Genomic DNA, 21,049 nt, shown 5'->3' with positions numbered 1-21,049 from the left:
AAAGATGAGAAGGAACGAAAGGAATTATTTGATCAATGATCCCGAGTTGGTGACGTTATGAACACACTTAAGAGTTTGTATTTTTATACATGTAACATATATGTTGACAATCATACAGCCGTAAAAGATTCCGGTATAAGTTAAAAGAAAGAATTGAGCCAGGTCATAGACAAAGGAATTAATTGTTTGAAGATTGTGTCATGGATATTCCATAGCGTCCATGGAGGGCTAAAGTAATAACTAATACCATGAGCCGTAGATTGGAAGATAACTTAAGCCAGCATAAAGGACGATCAGAAGAAGAAGGAAACTAAAGAGTTACATCAACAAAGTAAATCAGGAATCTGATTATTGGACCCAGAAGTTATAGGAATCATGATTGAGAACATAGCAGAATCACTCTTAATATTAGAGGTGCAAGAGAGATAGCACAACGACTATGTTCTATAACGGCTCTACGATAAAGCCAGTTAGAAGGGTACCTCTCATAAGAAGTCAATATGAAACTCCCACGGGATTGTGTATGTACCAGAGGTGCAAGTATTATAATAGAGCTTCAAGTTATGGACATGAATTACACCTAGGTGGAAGGGAGGTCATGAGAGAGATATAAGATACGATGTGAGATTTTAAGGTAAGTAAGGTAAAGGTGAACAACGTACGAGATACTCAAAGGCAGAAGATCATAAATAGTCCATACTACGGATAAGAAAGGGCAGTGAGAAGGTGACGAGAATGGATTAATCCTCAGGATTGGGCCCATGAAAACAAGGGAACTATTGGCTTCTCTATGTTATAGTAAGCTCAGTATAGCCTGAATGGACTCAAAGGAGTTACCCTTCATAAGTAGCATTAGAAGAGATGGAATGCTGCCTTAATAGTAGGATAAGGGTGTAATTGTGATAAATAAAGGATGGCGTTTGGGCCTTCGATTGAGTAATAATTTAAAAAAAAAAGAAGAGAAAAGGGATTCATGAATTGTACGGGATCAAAATACTCATGTAAGAGAATCACCTTGGGATGCTATAGAATACGGTTATTGAAGTACAGTATTGCCGCTAAATGGATTAGAAAAATTGCTTCGAATATTCCTTGACATAACGTAAGCCCTAGGGGCAAAGTATTACGTAAGAAGTTTCAAGTTATCAGTGGTTTATTGTAGATCAATATTGAGGTGAATCAACAATGGATGGACTAAAGTCACAAAGTATGAGAAGAGATTAGGTCGTCATTCTAAAGATGAGCAGTAATGAGGAATCATTAAAGGACTTAAATTTATATATATGGAATAAGCAACGAGAGTAAGCTGGGATTTGGTAGCAGACCTCAACAACGATAAATTAAAGTAAGAGTTATGACAGCAGATTCATACGGATGGCTAAATGGACCTATGCGATGAGATAAATATTCGTGAATTCAACAAAGTACCGAGCAAAGAACTTCAGTATAGTCATAGATGCCCAAAGGGACATCTTATCAAGCTCTTCATATGAAGCCTAGAGATTGGGCACACTTACAAGGTCAAAATCATACAGGCTGCATGATGAAAGGCAGTAACAGTTACGAGATTGGAAGGATTTCGACTACACGTTGTGGGGTGAGAAGGACCCTAGACTTTGGACTTATTCACAGAACAGTCGCCTAGATGGCAAGGGAAGTTCTAAAGTATTCGGAAGATATAGGTTATGAAAATGATAAGAGCATTAGTCAACATTTGAGGACGAATGTTCCAAAGGGGGGAATGATGTTACGCCCCGCAATATTATGTCGATATCATGTTCCGTAGTATTACATTACGGTGATGTCACGCTTCGCAGTATTAAGTTACGATGATGTTGCACCCTAAAGTATTGTACATGGAATTTGTCATAAGGTAATTGACATCAGTCCAAGTAAAAGATTATTTGGAGGTTATAAGGATTATGTTATTTCACAAGTGATTAGTAAATTCGTGAAGGTGAGAGGGGAAGCAAGTCAAAGAAAATGAATTTCGTTGAAATTTGGCATTTTGGGAAAAAAATATGGTCCGAGCTAAAATACCCGGTATTTATGGATTAGTGTCATACAAGGAACTACATGACCATAAGGTGTACAAGGTATGTTAAAAGAGAGTAGTATTTAATTAAGTTGAGACAATTTTTAAATTATGCGGGTAATTAATTAACTACCGGATAACGGGACATTACCCAGTTAACTAATAAGTGAGTAAAGATTAATAATCTTCACCCACCCTTCCACGTGGCATAAAGCCACAATAGGCAAAGGATAACTCTTAAGTCACCTTGCCAAATGGCTATCATGTAGTAATCAAATAATGACTAAGTTAAAATCTTGATAAGAATTGAATAGAATCCATGAAATTCCCTGTAAAAGGCTAAGCCAAATCTGTCTTTGGCTTAAAAAGGCAAGAACGTTAGGCATTAGCAAAAATTCCATTTCCAACAAGCTTTATTACAGTACACACTTTGTTTTCCTCGAAAAAACATAGTATGTGTACTTGGTCGAGATTCCGTCCTTACTGATGGTCCGAAAGCAAGAAAATTCCAGATTGGTGATGAAGTACAAACACGGAAATCACTCGGATAGGAAACCTTTTCATGGTTTTGTTCCATTCAAGACGGAGAAAAGTTGGTACATTTGGTCTATAATCTAATGTTGCATTAAGTGTTATTATACGATGCTTATTTTAGTAATGCAGAATATTATACTACAAATTTGACACTCTATAAACAATGACGGAATTTAAATTGGTTTCGTTCCAACTTTCAACTTTCGTTCCTCCCTGTCCAGAAATGATTTCGTTCCAGCTTCCAATGATTCAGAAGCTTAATACGATTTTTGGGTTCTAAGTTCAATCCACGAAGGTTTCTAATGGAATATTATACAGAGTTTTTCCTACTCCAGGTATGTTAAGGCTAAGCTTTTCTTTCGTCTTGGTATGATCTCATCATTACACAAGTTTGATAACGAGGCATAAAGAAAAATTCATATCCCGGAATTTACGTATATTTTGCTAGTATCGCAAGTTACAATATTCCCTTTATCGGGACTTCATATTCATTTGGGTATTTCATTCTTCCAGTCAAGAGAGCGGAGGGCTTATATATATAGTATTAAAGTATTTTTATTACCATCAAGCTATAATCGATAGGCAGGCCCCTATTGGGCAATCTCTGATCAGATGGTAAGATATATACCGAGCCTACTGTGGTCGAGCACCTATGAGCGGGCCTACTACGGCAGAGCAGTTATATATATATATATATATCGAGCCTTATAGGGCCGGACAGCTATTTTACTCACTATATTAAGAGAGTTGAGTCAGTATCAGCAGGTAAGCATATCTTAAGATTATCTTTGACTCCCAGTTACTTTCAGTTATTATATTATCAACTCAGTTTCAGTATACTACCTTACATACTCAGTACATTATTTCGTACTGACGCCTCTTTTCCTGGGGGCTCTACATTTCATGCATGCTAGTTCAGACAGATAGACGGGTAGACCTCCTCATCAAGTGTTCCCGAGTTCAGCTTAATCGGTAAGTTCCACGCCTTTCGGAGTTGCCGGGTCTAGAGCTTTATGTATAACTTGTGTATATATGTATATATATTATGAGTAGGTCAGGGAGTTGTTCCGATCACAGTATTTCCATCAGTAAAGGCTTGTAGACATATCCTGTCAGTTAGTGCAGTATGTTAGGCTTGTAGGCTTTGTATGTATATTTGGTTGGTTTGTCAGTTATAGTAATGATGACGGCCTTGTCGGCCCAGCTTTATATTAATATTTAGTCAGCATTCGCAGTTGTCTTGCAATGTGGCCCATGGCCAAAGTATGATATTATATGCTCAGAATCCCTTAGTTGCAAGTTGTACGATGGTAAGACACCGGGTGCCGGTCTCGCCCCCAAGTTCGGGGCATGAAGCAGCCACTCCTTTCCCTCTTTCCCTCACATCAACACATACACCCTCTCTCTCTCCTTTTCTTTTTCAATTTTCTTTTTACCTCCTCTACTTCCCAATTCAATCAATTCCACATTCCTGACAGATCCAACCAAAACAAACCTATTTTTTAAATTTTCAGTCAAAGCAGAACTTACCTTAGAAGGGGAGTTTTTTAGCCTTCTCAGAGTCAGAAGTCCCAGTTCCTTCCCCCTCACTAGCAGATTTGAACGAATCGTCTGAGTTCTCAGAATCTTGGGCTTGGCTTGGCTTCAATTTCTCATTCAATTTCTTTGAAAGAGCACCAGTTGCCACCATTTTTTTAACAAGCATTTTTACTCGCCTTCTCCTAGGTTGAGTGGTTGTGCTGGGTGGAGGAGGTATGGAGGAACTAGAAGGGGAGGGTGGTGGAGGAGTGTCTAGATTATCTTGAGGGTTCGACATTGTCACAGACTTCTTGAGAGAATTTGTGAGTTAGGCTTTTGGAAGAGAGAACAATTGAGAGTGAAATAGATTTTTGACGGTTTGGAATAGTGAGGGTGGCAGAAGGTAATGATGGGTATTTAAAGAAGGAGACCTATTTAATGACAAACGGTAGCTTTTAGCAGTCAATTAAAGGTCTAATCAATCTGAAATTGCAGGTTGAATGAATGGTTAAGCTTCCCTAGATTTGGAATTTGTTCAAAAAATAAACGGATAGGATTTTCTTATGTGTTTGAACATAGGTAAGACTCTGATCATGATTTAAATATTTATATTTATAATTATGCAGAGTATAGAAAATATACCTCGTTTTTTAGATGACCAATACTGATAAACCAGGTTCTTCATTTAGAATTCTCTTGATCCTGCCTCAAATTACCATAATAGAGAAAATTTTATTAGAGATCAGTGAGCCATATCAACACATGTCACAGGAGTATACTATTTATAGTATGAAACTGAGTAAAAATTAATCTAGGTATTTACACAAGTTCCAGATTTCCTAGCCAATTTTTTTTATTTTTTTTCAATTTTTTTTCATTGTGCATCCTAAACTAGTCCCATTAGGTGATCTTAATCATCCCTAATTCTAACCTGTTCCTTTTAAAGTTTTCTCTACTCAGTGCTTTAGTAAAGATGTTAGCAATTTGTTTATCAGTAGCACAAAATTTTATGGTAATCAATCCTTTCTCATAGTTGTCCCTTAAGAAGTGATGTCTAATATCTATGCGCTTAGTCCTCTTATGATGAACTGGGTTCTTTGTCATACTTATAGCACTAAAGTTATCACAAAAGATAGGGATGCAACCAACTTCAATGCCAAAATCTATCAGCTACTGTTTGATCCACAGTAGTCGAGCACAACAAGAGGCAACAACAACCTATTCAGCCTCAGCAGTGGATAAGGTCACTGAATTCTGCTTTTTAGTGGCCCATGATACCAGACATGAACCAAGGAAAAGAGCCATACCTGAGGTGCTTTTTCTATCCATAAGGAAACCTGCATAGTCAGCATCAACATATCCCACTAGATTAAAGTTACTACCTTTAGGGTACCAAAGGCAAAGATCAGTAGTGCCTTTAAAATATCACAATATCCTCTTGACAGCAGTCAAGTGAGATTCCTTAGGATTTTGTCTGAAAACGAGCACAAAGCCCTACACTGAAAACTATGTTAGGTCTACTAGCAGTAAGATACAAAAGTGAACCAATCATACCCCTATACAACATCTGATCAACAGATGAACCAGGTTCATCTATGTCTAATTTAGTAGATGTTGCAATGGGTGTGTCTATTTCCTTTGATTCATCCATTTTAAACTTCTTAATCAACTCTTTTACATATTTCTGCTGATGGATCATGGTTCCATTTGGGTTTTGTTTAATATGTAAGCCTAAGAAAAGTTAAGCTCACCCATCATACTCATTTCAACTCACTCCTTATTAATTTGGCAAAGTCCTTACTCAGTTTGTCAGTGGTTGCCCCAAAAATTATGTCATCAGTATATATTTGTACTACAAGAAGATCCTTACCTTTTTCCCTCAGGAATAGAGTACTGTCAATTTTACCTCTCTTGTAGCCATGTTCTATCAAGAATTTGGATAGTCGTTCATACCATGCTCTAGGAGCCTGCTTGAGTCCATAGAGAGCCTTGTCTAATTTGTACACATGTTCCGGACACTCTTTGCTCTCAAACCCTGGAGGTTGTTTGACAAACACTTCTTCTTTTGGTAGCCATTTAGGAAGGCACTTTCGACATCCATCTGATAAAGAGTAAATTCCATGTGTGCTGGAAAGGCTATAAGGAGTCTTATTGTCTCCAGTCTTGCAACTGGAGGAAAGGTCTCATCATAATCTATGCCCTCCTCTTGGCTATAACCTTGGACCACCAGCCTTGCCTTGTTTCTTATAACTGTTACATCTTCATCAAGCTTGTTTCTAAAGACCCATTTAGTGCCAATTACGTATCTGTCCTTGTGTCTTGGAACTAGCTACCAAACTTGACTTCTCTCAAACTGATTGAGTTCATCTTACATTGCATTTACCCAATCTGTATCCTGCAAAGCCTCAGCAACATTTTTAGGTTTAATAAGAGATAAGAAATCATCAAAAGCACACAGATTCTTTAATTGTGATCTAGTTTTAACTCCAAATGTTGGATCAGTAATTATGTTCCCAATGGGATGAGAACTTTGATACTTGTAAGGTTTCACAACCAACTGGTTTCTGTTTGATATTTCTCCCATGTTCTTTTGCTGAGGAATAGGCTCATGGACAGGTTCCATTAGGGGATTGGTTTCAGTTCTTCTTTGTTCAGTTCCCCCTGTCAAGTTGCCCTAGATGGAAGAACCTGTTCCATCACCTATTCCTTCTTTTGGTGCATCTTCAGCTTGAGCTGTGACTTCACTCAATTCTTTTACCATCCCAATAGCTTCATCTTCATGTTCTTGTCTCTCAGAAAGAATGTTAGTTTCATCAAAAACTACATGTACAATTTCTTCTACACACAAAGTTCTTTTATTGTACATTTTATAAGCTTTGCTATGTGAAGAATATCCCAAGAATACTCCCTCATCACTTCTGGGATCAAACTTACCTGGGAGTCCTTTCTATTATTGTTCACAAAGTACTTGCATCCAAATGCCCTAAGATGAGATATATTTGGTTTTCTCCCTTTAAGTAACTCATAGGGTGTCTTCTCTATAAGAGGTCTAGTTATGCATCTATTAATGATGTAACATGTAGTATTTACAGCCTCTGCCCAAAAGCTATGGGGCATTTTACTAGAAAGTAGCATAGTCCTAGCCATATCCTCAAGAGTCTTATTCTTTCTTTCAACTACTCCATTTTGTTGAGGAGTCCTAGGGGCAGAGAAATTATGATATATACCATGCTCATCACAAAATTCAGCAAACTTAGCATTTTCAAATTCAGTTCCATGATCAGACCTTATTAATGCAAGTTGATTATATAGTTCTTTCTGAGTTTTACTAACAAAGTCAGTAAACATGTCAAATGCTCCATCCTTAGATGTTAAAAACAATACCCAAGTAAACCTAGAGTAATCATCAACAAGTACCATCATATATTTCTTACCACATCTGCTTAATGTTCTCATTGGACCACAGAGATCCATATGAACTAGTTCTATCATCCTGGTTGTGCTTAACATTTTCTTGTTTTTAAAAGATGATCTTACCTGCTTCCCCCTTGCACAGGCCTCACGAACTTTTTCTTCCTTTAACTTGATGTTAGGTAACCCTATCACCAGGTCCTTGGAGACTAATTTGTTGAGTTGATTCAAACTTGCATGACCAAGTCTTTTGTGCCACAGGAGGGGAACATTGTCCAACACACTCAAGCAAGTGAGTTCATTTTCTGAAAGAGTGGACAAATCTACAATGTAAATATTGTTAACTCTTTTTCCCTGCAAAACAATCTTGTCAGTGGTAAGATTAATCACAAATATTTGGTAGAGGTGAATGCTACCAGGTTACCTCTGTCACCCAGTTGTGATACACTAATTAGGCTATATTTTAAGTCATCTATCAAGTAGATATTCTCAATGGAATGTGAGTCTGTCTTACCTACCATTCCAACCCCAATGATCTCACCTTTCTTCCCATTTCCAAAGGAGACATTACCTCCTTTTAGACTCTCAAGTGAAAGGAACTGGTTCTTATTTCCAGTCATATGCTTTGAGCAGCCATTATCCATGTACCATATTTGTCTACTTCCCTTCACTTGGACCTGCTAAACAAAATCAGGGGTTAGTCTTAGGAATACAAACTAGTTTGGGTCCCTTTCTATAGGCAAAAAGGTGAATTAAATTCCTTTTGGCCAATCCAAGCAGCCTATTTTCTCTTGAACAAGGTTTTGTTCTTTTGATTGGCCTTTTCTTTTGCATTACATTCACTTTTATAATGACCAGTCTTGCCACAATGTGTGCAGATTTTATTTTCAGGAAGTGTGATGTATTTGCTTTTGGGATCCCACTTAGGTGTTGGGGTCCCATAGCCAAGTCCTCTCTTGTTGCTGTTGTGGTGCTCTTGTAACCAGGATAGTGCATCAGAGGATTTATTCCATTTGCAAGTTCTATCTAGTTCATGATTCGCCTTGCCTAGATCTTCTTTTAGGACTCTTATCTACTCATCTTTCTTGTACAACTCATCCTTTATTTTTCCTAGATTTTCTTCTAAGGTGAGATGCGTGTGATCAGCTTTCTTCTTACTTGTTCTTAATTTCAGTTTAAAATTTTCAGACCTATGTTCTAGGACACTGGTGTCAAGTTCAAGAACCTGGTTCTTTAACTCAACATTTTTACTATCACTTTCACTAGCCCTAAATTCAAGATTTTTGCACTTGGCTTTTAGGATCACACATTCCCTAGACAACTGTTCCTTCTCATTGTTTATGACCTCAGACTCATCAATGAAGTCTAGCAATAATTCAGATAGCCTTTCTTTAGACAAAAATTTAATCTTGTCTTTGAGATGAATAACACTTACCTCTTGTTCATCGTCTGATTCTCCAATGGCCATAAGTGCTTGTTCATCTCTAGCTTCATCTTCTAAATCCTCATCTGAGGTCTCTCCCCAAGCAACAACCATAGCCTTTGTTGATCCTTTGTTCCTTTTGGGTTGAACCTATTCCTTCTTCCTGTTTCTTCGTTCAACCCTTTCCTTCTTCCATTCAATTTCCCACTGGGGGCAATTTTTGATCATGTGGTCAGTCTTACCACATTTGTAGCAGCCCTCGTTGGTCTGTTTTTCAGGAGCCCTTAGTTTGTTGAAGGTTGCACCTCTTGAATAACCCTTTCCTCTAATTAGGTACTTCTTGAAATCCGTTGTGATCATAGCCATTTCATCATCCTCTACATCTACACCTTCAGCTATTCTGAGAGCCAGACTTCTTTCCTTCTTGGGTGCATCCATCTTCATCATTTGTCTTCTTAGTTCATAGGCAGTGAGATTTTCAATCAGCTCATCCAACTTGAGGGTAGCAATGTTCTTTGATTCCTGAATAGCCGTGATTTTTCTTTCCCAAATTACTGGCAAGACCCTCGTCTAGATTTTCTCAACCTTGTCTTCTTCAAGGATAATTCTTCCAAGAGACTTAAGTTTATTTATTAGTATTGTGAACCTTGTGTACATCTCTTGGATGGTTTCTCCTTCCTTCATGGTGAAATTCTCATATTGAGAATATAGCAGTGTTCCTCTTGATTTCTTTACTTGAGGAGTTCCTTCATGGGCCACTTGTAGGGTGTCCCATATCTCCTTAGCAGTGGTATAACTTTGAATCATGTTGTACTCGTCTGGACCTAGTCCACACACAAGCCATTTCTTGGCCTTGACATTCTTTTCCCATTTCTTCAAATCTTCAGCAGTATAGTCAGCTCTTGTCTTTGGCACATCCCCTCCTTCAGCATTCTTCTTTGTAGTAGCCAGGGGACCATAAGTAATTATGTCCCAAAGTTCATAGTATTCTCTTATGATGTGATCTCTCATCTTGTTCTTCCACCAAGAATAGTACTGGCCATTAAAGAGTGGAGGCCTAGCAGTAGATTGCCCTTCCCAGTTTCCAGGTGGTGCATTCATCTTAATCTGTTCCTAAGGTGTTAGCCTCTTCAAGGATAACTCGCTCTGATACCGATTAATATTTTAGACTTCAATACCACACAAGAGGGGGGGGGTGATTTGTGTGGTACCTAATTTTCACTTAACTTAATTGTGAGCACTTAATTTTTTAATACATTTTAGTATGTAAAATTTTTTAAGTTTAATCTACATATTTTAACCTTTATTTCATTTTTAGTAGGTTTTATTTAAGAAAATTAAAAAAAAAACAGCTACAAAAAATAGTCATACTTGTATTTTCTATTAGGTCTAATTATTCTTGATCTTTCTACACCTTTTTTTTGTTGTTTTGTTTAAGCAAAGCATTTTATTAGTTTTTTTTGAAAATAAAAAGAAAATGAAGGAAAGCAAAATCATTTGCCTCATGCCCACTCACGGCAGAAAGAAAGTTTGGTAGCAAACTTTTGATTTCAAAATAATCCTGAACGCACATGCGCACACACTCACATTTTTCCTTTCTTATCTACAAATATTTTCACATTCATTTTTTTTCTTTCCTTGCTCACCAATTAATCATGGCACATTCTTATCCCATTCCCAATTCCCCACAAAAAGATTCCCCACATAAAACCTCCCCACATCAGACATAGGTCTGGAGGTATAAACAGAGACGGTTAAGAAAAACAAAGAACGAAAACAGAGAACAAGAGGAAAAGGCAAGGTTCTTCTTCAATTTTAATTTGACAATCTCTTCTTCTCCTAGCCTTCATATACACATAACCAAAAGTGTAGTCATAAACAAGCATGAAACACCTGAAGCTTTATCTTCCTTCACCACCATTGACAACCTTATTTTCCACCATTAAACACCATTAAAACCAGCAACAACTCCTCACATCATTTTTATTATCGAAACAGCCCTCTCTTGCAAAAAACAAACTGTCCAATACAACCTAAAATCAGCTTCTTCCTCAACCAAACGAACAACAGTTTTAGCCATGTGAAGCCATTAAATAACACCTCAAACCACCTCAAATCATCCCCTGTTTACTGCTGAAAAATAGTCACCAAAATCAAGCTCAAAAGCACCTAAAAGCGCAGCAACATCTAGCTAAAAATGTAGTAAACCCAGCTCCAAAAAGTGAAAAAAACAGAGCTCAAACCTAGCTGAAATTCAGCTAAAAATGCCCAAAAATACATAAAATTGTAATGAAACTAGTCACAAATTGCCTCCCAAAATCACACATGCACCGTCCATCCTCTCTTTCTTTGAGTCGAATTTCTCGTTGATGATTCAGTTAGATGTCGTTGGTCCTGTTCGTGGTCTTGCTTTTAGTTTGAGTATTCAATATTCATTATTGTACTAGCTGGTTCGCACGCGAACTTTCATCAATAAGATAACGAAGAAGCTTCATTGAGGTTAATCTTATTTCCTTTTGCAATTATTCTTATTTTTAAAGAGACATTCCATGCCTATTTGTTTTGCTTATTTACTGCCTTCTCATTTTATTTTAGATAAGTTTAGTTAGTACTAATATTTTGCTTTTGTTTCCATTTGTTTTGTTTTACTGCCTTCTTATTTGTTTAAGTAGCTTAGTTTGTAGTGTGTTGATTCTTGTTTAATTTTATCTATGGTCACGTGTTAGAAATTTAATTTTATTGTTATGCATTTGTTTTAAAATAAATACATAGGGTAAAGAAGGTTAAAATAGTTGAGATTAGGGAGATCTAGTGAAGAGGATGAGAAAACGGGCCATATGACCATTGACGAGCCATGAAACAACTTTGATGTTAGTGAATTAATGGGCCAATGTCGTGTTTGTAGGTTAAAGGGGACTGCAGGATTTTTCTAAAACTTATCTCAACTAGTTTATTGAGGTTGAATCCACAAATACTTAGTATGGTGAATTTTGTTGGTTTTGAAAAGTTATTATGTAGTATGGGCTTAAATGATTTCACAAAGAATCGGGCCAGGTGAAATATTTTCTGTCGAGCCCACTCAAAAACAAAGGTTCACAGGCCTGATTTCTTCCAATACTAATAGTTTGTTAATTCCAAAAGTTAAAACACGTGGCCTCCAACAAATATCCATAACTCGTGTGACCTCTCAATAATCTCAAAGTTTAGGAAGAATAATGAACACTGTTAGAGTGCTTTAGACGCGCTTATAAATAAATTATCGTGATTATGTATACGTTCGCGTAACATAATTATGATTTCCGACATTAGAACCAAGGTATGCGTTCGTGCAACTTCGGCCAAACATTCTTAATAATTAAGTGTTGTGAATTGTGTATACGTACACCTGACATGATTCTTGACGCGCCAAACAAAAAGAGTAAACGTACATGTGGTTCGTTTAAAGACAATTTCTTAATTACAAATAATCAACCAAGAGCGGTAAGGGTATAATGCACATAGGTTCTAAAGTACATAGTTAAACAATTTAATAAGTCAGGTATATGATTAAAGCGACCGTACTAAAACCATGGAACCCGAGAATGCCTAACATTTTCACTCGGGTTAACTGAATTCCTTACCCAGATTTCTATGTTCGTAGACCATAATAAGAGTCAACCTTCCTTGATTCGGGATTTTAAACTGGTGACTTGGGACACAATAAATTATCTCAAGTGGTGACTCTGAATTTTATATAAATAACCTCGTTTTGATTGTCACATAAATTAGAAAAACTCCCATATACCCCTCTCGGATGGTAAAAAGGAGGTGTGACAGCTCTGGCGACTTTGTTGGGGAAAAGAACCTAGAACTTCTGGTTCAGGGTTCAGAATTCGAGCTTGTTAATATGATCTATGCTTGGCTTTATTGTTTGTTGATATTACTGTACTTGTGGACCTAATGTGCTAATTGCCGCTTATTTACCGCTTTGATATTATTTGAACTATATTAAACTGTCTTCTTACGCCTCCATTCTGAGTCTTCTAAAAATATGGTGCAGACGTACGCGTGGCCCACTTTTCTGTTAGAAGTCATAACAAATAGAACGAGGTTTGGGTTAGCAACAAGGACGGGTAGACTTTTGTGCTCCCGGTACATTACCCCCACCTCGGCTCGAGTTGTCTGCTTGGGCAAGCCATGTCTAGAACACAACCCCAGGTTTAAACCTAGAATAACATAACCTCATGTCGGATCCCTAGTTGGAACGTTTGTTTGCATCATGTGCATTTGACTTTGGGGACTCAACACAGAAGTTGGATCCGTCTAGGACAGGTGTACCCAAAATGAAAGACCATCCTGATACATCTTGCGTGCTATTTGTAAATTTATTTGTTTCGGTTTGTATGTTGACCGGCTAAGGAAAGAAAAATAACAGAAAAATCAAGAGTGAGGTAGGATAGAGAATTCGCCCGGTTCTGAGAATCCCAATATTTGAAAATGCCTCGAAACTCTACCAAAATTTTTGAAAAAAAGGGAAAGAAAATGTATTTACAAGAATGAAAGTGAGCCAATATCATGTTCTAATTATGTGAAAACTACCAAACTACTCGGGTCTGATTCTCACCGGATGTGAGATACGTAGGCAAACCTCATCGGTTCCGGCTCCAATTTTAAAAAAAAGTCAAAAATATTTTCCTTTACTTCCTTTTTAGAAAAGTCTTTCTTTGAAACCCCAATTTAAAAAAATCCAATAATATTTTATTTTAATTTCTTCTAAAAATCCAAAAATATTTTCATCCTTCTTTAGAAGTTGTTCTTTCAAAAATTAAAAAGGAAATTCAAGATTCAAAAATATTTTCTTTTTATTTAGAAGCATTTCTTTCATTCAAAATAAAATTCTAAAATTCCAAAAATATTTCCTTTCTTCTTTAGAAGTTTTTCTTTCGAAATTCTAAAAAAAAAAAGGAAAAAAAATTCAAAAGAAAATAATATTTTCTTTCTTTCTTAGAAGTTTTTCTTTTCAAAAAAATTTTAAAAAAAACAAATAAACAAATCGAAATCCAAAAATATTTTGTTTCTTCTTTTTAATCTTTTTTCGAAAAAAGTGCAAAATCCAAAAAAAAAAAGTTAGTTTATTTACTTTATTCCTAATCTTTCCGAAATAAGAAAGATCTAATTCATGTTCCCACATAATACGTAGGGAACCAACATCAGGTTCGATCAACCAAAAAAAAATAAAAAAAATGAAAAAAAGAGTGAAAAAATGATGATAATAATAAGGACTGACTGAGTCCATTCTAACTTGTCTTTTGTTTTGAATTGGGAAGAAAGTTTGAGGTGGCCGGTTTGTAGTAAGCGGACAACACAAGATCCAAGGAAAACTGATAACTGACATCGAAGCTGTTACAAGTGCTCAAGAGACTCATGGTCAGAGGGTTCGACAAGAATCTACTGTGTTTCAGGAAAATAGAATACTGAAACAGCAAATGACCAAAATGTATCAAGCATGGGCCAATGGCCAAGGATAGCCTTGTCATGACTCACAATTTGCTACCCAGCAAGAGCAGTACCACTCTCCTAAGTATCACTCGTACTTGTTTGATATTCCTGCAAACATTGAGAAGCCTGCCCGAAAGATGGCATAGGAATAAATGGCTCAGAGAGTGAAAAGCTTAGAACAACAGTTGAAAAACATGCAAGGTTTGGCAGGTCAGAAGAGTATTTCCTTCAAGGATCTATGTATGTTCCCCGATGTTCGTTTGTCACCTGGCTTCAAAACTCTAAAATCTGAAAAGTATGATAGACATGGAGACCCCATAGCCCACCTGAAAAGGTATTGCAATCAACTAAGAGGTGCGAGAGGAAATGAAGAATTACTGATGGCTTATTTTGGGGAAATCCTTACGGGGGTAGCCTCTGAATGGTTTATTGATCAAGACACATCTTGCTGATATATTTGGGATGACATGGCCCAGGCTTTTGTCAAACAGTTCTAAAATAACATCGACATCACCCCAGACCGCAATTCCTTTCCAAACCTGAAAAAGAAACCAACTGAAAGTTTCAGAGAACATGCCATTAAATGGAGAGAGCAAGCGGCTAGAGTTAAGCGACCCATGGATGACCACGAGTTAATCACTGTCTTCCTTCAGGCTCAAGAGCCCGATTACTTTCAAAACATGATGTTGGGTAAATCCTTCTCAAAAGCAATCAAAATGGGGGAAATGGTTGAGAATGGTCTTAAGACAGGCAAAATTATAAGTCAAGTAGTTCTCAAAGCCGCAACTCAGGCTGTCCAATTTGAATCTAATAGTTTTAGTGGCACGAATAAGATGGATGAAGAAATCATGATGACATCCAGGTCGAGAAGAGGTCCTAGGAGAACGTCTCGAAGGTATGGCCAGCCTCGTCTGATTTCTGATAACTCCCCTGAGCATTACTATCCACCTCAGAACCCACAATAATATGTTGCTCCACCTCAGTATGTTTCCCAGCCACCAAAACACCCTAGAAGGCGAGCACGAGCACCGCAAAATTTGTGGCTAAATGTCACGACCCCGGTTCGCCCATCGTGACGACACCTAGTCTCTATAGTAAGACTAATAATGCTGAAAATAAACCAATTTGCGGAAGAAAACAAATAAAAACCGAAATAGTGAAATAAACAGTGTTTAATAGTGCCGCTCGGCATACACAATATCAACTCTCAAAACTAATGTTTTTCCCAAAACCCGGAATCTCATGAAATCACAAGCTAGGGATACTACATAGTGCTCTAGCTCTAGAATGTCTAAAACAAAGTAAATACAGAAGGGCTATAACTACAAGAGAGAGTGGAGAGAGACTCTTCGATCTGCGAACGGGGCAAATATACCTCGAAGTTTCCGAAGGGTTGCCTCACCTCAAGGATGGTAAGACTGAGTCAAGGTACCTGGATCTGCACATGAAAAACATGCGCAAAAAGGGCATGAGTACACCACAACGGTACTCAGTAAGTGCCAAGCCTAATCTCGGTCAGGTAGTGACGAGGAAGGTCAGGGCCCTACTGAGGTTAGATAAAATATAAAGTTCGTCAGTGTAGAGTAGAATAAATAAGTACAATGGTAAAAGTAACAACGGATATAAAGGACATCAACAACTATTATAGAGGCAAAGTAAACACAGAAAGAAATACAACTCAGTACCAAAAATAACAACCGGGGATCTCCCAGGATACCATCCTGTAGTCCCATTTATACATATCCAATGGATTTCCCAGGATACCGCCTCGTTGTCCAACTCATAGTGCGCGGGGATTTACCGGAATCCCGTTCCGTAGTCCCAAGTGTAAATACCCAGTATTGGGGGAATCTACCGGGTGTAGTCCCGTAGTTCCATATAACTGTGCAGGGGGATCTACTGGAATCCCACATCCGTATTCTCAAATAAACAGACAAGGGGGAGCTACCAGAATCCCACATCCGTAGTCCCAAATAAAAATACACAACAGCATCAGGAAAAAAAATCAGCAAATGTTAATTTCATATTAAGGCAAAACAAGTAATTCTAGTCTAACATGTTGCACAAAATTCAGGTAAAGCAGTTTGAGCAAATAAGGCAATTAAATCACGTAAACATGCTTTCCTAAGCTAACAACAGTCTGTAAGTGCAAGTAATATAAACAGGAAAGGAAACATACTAGTAATTACTTAATGAAAATCGGATTTTCAGCAATTAGCACAAGTACGCACTCGTCACCTCACGTACAAGGCATTTCAATTAACAGTAATACCAAATCCTAAGGGGAAGGTCCCCACACAAGGTTTGGCAAGCCACTTACCTCGAACCAGCTCAAAATCAACCAGAAACCACGTCTTTGCCACGAATACTCGACTTCAAATGGCTCAAATCTATTCAATTCAATTGCATAATGTAAATAACACTTCAAGTAATCGATTCTACAATCAAATTCTAAGCTAATACGCGAAATTAGGTAAAATGACCAAAACAACCCTCGGGCCCACGTCTCGAAAATTGGGTAAAATGTACATTTTCAGAAATCTCATACTCTCACGAGTCTATACATAACAAGAACACTGAAATCGGAGTTCAATTGTCCCCTCAAATACCCATGTTAAGGTCTCTTAATCTAAGCCCTAATTGCCCATTTTTCCCAAATTTTTCACCACTAATTAGGTCTTTAATCACATATAAATGAGTTATGAAGTCAAAATATTACCTCCAAGTGATTCCCCTTTGGTTTCCTCAAAAATCACCCCTAAAAGCTTCAGTCCCGTTCAAAAATGGTAGAAAATGAAGAAGGATCGCAGATGAGCTATTTAAATACTGCCCAGATTTAACCCTATGCGATCGCAGAAATACCTATGCGATCGCATAAGACAACTTCCTCAAACAATGCAATCACAACCCGCTCTATACGATCTCATAGAGAAAATTCCATCACCCCACTACCACACCAAGTCCTTCTACGCGAACGCAAGAGTCCTTATGCGAACGCAATGACCAACAAACTCACCTTATGCGATCACACTCCTTCCTCTGCAATCGCAATTCCCAAAAATGCCTGGTCTCAACTTACTCTACGTGATCGCAGGTGATCTCACACGATTGCAATGAACAAATCACTACTGCAAAAATACCAGGAAACCAACAATCTCCCAAAGATCAAAAGTGCCCGTTTGAGCATCCGAAATACACCCGAGGCCCCTGGGACCTCAACCAAACCCACCAACATATCCCATAACTTCATTCAAACTTTTTCCAACCTTCAGAATGCTCAAAACAATATCAAAACACCAATTTAGCATCGGATTCAAGCCTAAGATCTTCAAAAACTCTAAAAATACGCTTTCGATCAAAAAGTTTATCAAACCTCGTCTGAATGACCTAAAATTTTGCACAATCATCACATTCAACACTACGGAGCTACTCCAACTTCCAAAATTCCATTCCGACCCTCGGATCCAAATCTCACTATCGAACCGGAAACTTCAAAAATTCAACTTTCGGCATTTCAAGACTAAATTAGCTACGGACCTCCAAAACACAATTTGAACACGCTCCTAAATCCAAAATCACCCAACGGAGCTAACGGAACCATCAGAATTCCATTTAAAGGCCATCTTCACATTGTTCCCACTACGGCCAACTTTCCAAAACTTAAGCTCTCATTTAGGGACTGAGTGTCCCAAAACTCTCCAAAACTCCAAATAAACCCTCCCGACAACTCACAATAGCAGAAACAAATACGGGAAAACAGTTAATAGGGGATCGCGGTCTAAATTCTTAAGACGACCGGCCGGGTCATCCCACTAAATGTCAAGCTTAGCAATTGAAAAGTCATTCCCTCCTCATTAGGAAGGAATCTTGGTAGTTTGTTTTGATGTTTTTTCTATTATCTGGGTTATTTTAGGGTTGCGATCCAGATTCTATTTGTTTTATTAAGTCAAACCCTTTTATCCCTCTATTCTATTCGTATGAGTCTTGTCTGCATGTTTTGTTGCTATTTTCATTCGCCAAGTTATTTTTGCGCTGTAACTCGGATTTTAGGTTGTTTGTCTTGTTGTCAAACCCTTTCATCCTTTACTCAATGAAATATAGTTTGTCCTTTGGTGCATTCTGTTCTTAGTTCTTTTCTCGCTAGTTCTAATGACATGACATGCATGCGAAAATTTTGGCCAGATCTTAGAAACTAATTTAATATGGAATTAGATAACTAAGAAAAAAAACAATTTTGAGGATGAATAAAGAGTTGAAATACTTTGGAATTAAGGTTGAGTAAAATTCACCTTCAAATCATTATGAAGATCGGGCTTGGGGATATTTAATCAATTGAAGTTTGTTGGAAAGTTTGACACTAAGGGATGGAAAGTGTCTTGCGACCACGACACACCAAGAATAAAGACATGTTCATCAATGTCGTGATTGCGAACGAATAATATGTTTGGCTTTCTCGAGGCTGGGAGGCCCTTTTTCTGCTATCCAAACACTTTATATCCTTCGCTACCCCTTTTGAGCCTGTGTTATTTTCTTTGACTACCCTCTTTTGGAATCAAGTTTAGAGTCAAGAGTCAAAAAAATAAAAAATAAAATGAAAAAAAAAAGAAAAAAAAAGTCCATGTCCCAAGAGTACAAACTGGGGCAGCTCTTGGAAAGTTTAAGTGAAAAAAGAAGAAGAAGAAGAAGAAAAGAACTGTTGAAGGTCCATGCCCTTAGAAGATAGAAGCTGGGGCAAACAAAAAGAAAAAAAAAGAAAAAAAGAAGGAAAAAGAAAAAAAGAAAAGAAAGGAAAAAGACAGAGGAATAGAAAGAAAACTAGTTAGGTCAGATGTTTTGAACTACGTTAGACCTGATACCTTAAAAAAGGATACGTAGGCAGCCTCATGGTTCGATCCAACCAAATAAGAATTCAAAAAAGAGAGAAAAAAAGGAAGAAAAGTTCCAAAAAATCCCCAATAGTTGAAACTGGGGCAAAGATTTTATTTCGCTTTTGAAAAAGTTGATTCCAAGAGTTGTAAGTCAACAACCCCCTTTATTTTGAGTCTATTTTGAGCCTTCATGACGTCATTTCTTTCCAACCCTATCCAAAATCCTTCCAAATAAAGACCTCCTGATCAGCCTTCAAGAATGCCAAGAGACGCATGCAATGAGCAACGGTTGTCACACGACATAGAACACTATCAAGTTGCTCACAAAAAAAAATGAGCGAGTCTTGCTAGTGAAAACCTTCACAGACACTGTAAGGCGATGGTAAGCAGAGATGAATAAATGAGAGAGACTTGTTGGTGAAAACTCCTCGGGGCACCACTAGTCAAAAGTGAGCCATGAAGCCAATGCAAAGGATCGGCACGAACAAGCCCGACTTCAAAGGTCATAAGAATGATAATAGAAAAGATTGGATTAGTTTGATAGATCAGGTCGTTGAGTCCAAAATGCATGACATGATCATTAAGGCTAGTTATTGAAAAAAACTCTTCATTCTGTCCTTCCGACAGGGGAATTTCTTGTTAATACTTGTTTCTTTGCGACATTGTGTCCTTCACTCTGAGTTAGTCCTACTCAAAACAAGCAAGAAAAAATTTGGTCATCACACTCAGTTGTTACTTGCAACATGCCTTGAGGATTCATGCAAAGGTCTCCCCCCCCAAAAAAAAAAGACTCTTGTCAGCCTACTTGGCGCAAGCAAAGATAACTTATGACTCTCTCTGACAGATAAATTGCTCAAAAGCATGAAGTTATTCAAGATATCAGAAAAGGTTACCTAAGCAAAGATCTCCAGTCGGGATAAGGCTGATTGAGCCACAAATACAAATAGTTCTAGGTGTGAAACAATTAGAATTGATGCAGAGCAAAAGTTTCTTGAAACAGACTCAAGGTGATTGAGCAGAAGCCAAGCTGCCCAAGACTCAAGGCCACAAACCGATCACCATTTTCAAAACTGACAAATTTTTCTTTGTATGAAACAGGAACAAAGCAGTGCAAGGAAAGTGATTCAAAAAAAACAAAAAAAACAACAAAAAAAAGAGAAGACAAAGAAAAGAAGAGAAGAGCCGACAAAGGGAAGTTTCTCAAATCTTTGCCTTTATTTGTCTTGCTATTGTGCATTAAATTTTGCCATTGATCTTTACATTTTTTCCTCCTAGGATAAAAAGTCCTAGTCTGATGGATTTTCCTCCCAATAAATCTTAGTCTGATGAATATTTCTCCTAAGATAACAAAAAAGGACCTAGTCTGATGAACTTTCTCCTAGGATCAAAATTTTAGTCTGATGAACTTTTCTCCTAAGATAGAAATCTTAGTCTGGTGAACTTTTCTCCTAAGATAAGAAAACCTAGTCTAATGAATCTTTCTCCTAGGATAAAACCTTATTATGATGTAACTTTCTCCTAAGATAACAAAAAAAGAACTTAATTCGATGAATTTTTCTCCTAAGATGAAAACCTAGTCTGATGAATTTTCTCCTAGGATCAAAATCATAGTCTGATGAATCTTTCTCCTAAGATACCAGAAAAAAGACCTAGTTTAATGAATTTTCTCCTAGGATCAAAATCTTAGTCTGATGAATCTTTCTCTTAAGATACCAAAAAAAGAGAAGAAGAAAAGAGATCTAGTCTAATGAACTTTCTCCTAGGATCAAAATCTTAGTCTTT

At 37.4% G+C, this 21,049-nt stretch overlaps 2 protein-coding genes across 2 annotated transcripts; both read right to left on the bottom strand.

The window, feature by feature from the left end:
- Positions 1 to 5,305: 5,305 nt before the first annotated feature.
- LOC138882888 (uncharacterized) lies at positions 5,306 to 9,035 on the bottom strand. Its single transcript, XM_070163526.1, has 8 exons — positions 8,934 to 9,035; positions 7,022 to 7,450; positions 6,776 to 6,878; positions 6,625 to 6,680; positions 6,460 to 6,482; positions 6,305 to 6,363; positions 5,958 to 6,188; positions 5,306 to 5,469 (listed from the first exon to the last, which is right to left on the bottom strand). The coding sequence occupies exons 1-8, from the start codon at positions 9,033 to 9,035 to the stop codon at positions 5,306 to 5,308; spliced, it is 1,167 nt and encodes a 388-aa protein (XP_070019627.1).
- A 456-nt stretch (positions 9,036 to 9,491) lies between these two features.
- Positions 9,492 to 10,022, bottom strand: LOC138882887 (uncharacterized). Its single transcript, XM_070163525.1, has 2 exons — positions 9,657 to 10,022; positions 9,492 to 9,599 (listed from the first exon to the last, which is right to left on the bottom strand). The coding sequence occupies exons 1-2, from the start codon at positions 10,020 to 10,022 to the stop codon at positions 9,492 to 9,494; spliced, it is 474 nt and encodes a 157-aa protein (XP_070019626.1).
- Positions 10,023 to 21,049: the final 11,027 nt, after the last annotated feature.

This window comes from Nicotiana sylvestris, chromosome 12, assembly GCF_000393655.2.
Source record: "Nicotiana sylvestris chromosome 12, ASM39365v2, whole genome shotgun sequence".
Lineage (NCBI taxonomy): Eukaryota > Viridiplantae > Streptophyta > Magnoliopsida > Solanales > Solanaceae > Nicotiana > Nicotiana sylvestris.
Note: the sequence above shows the minus strand (reverse complement) of the source record. Positions and strands in the feature narration are given on the sequence as shown.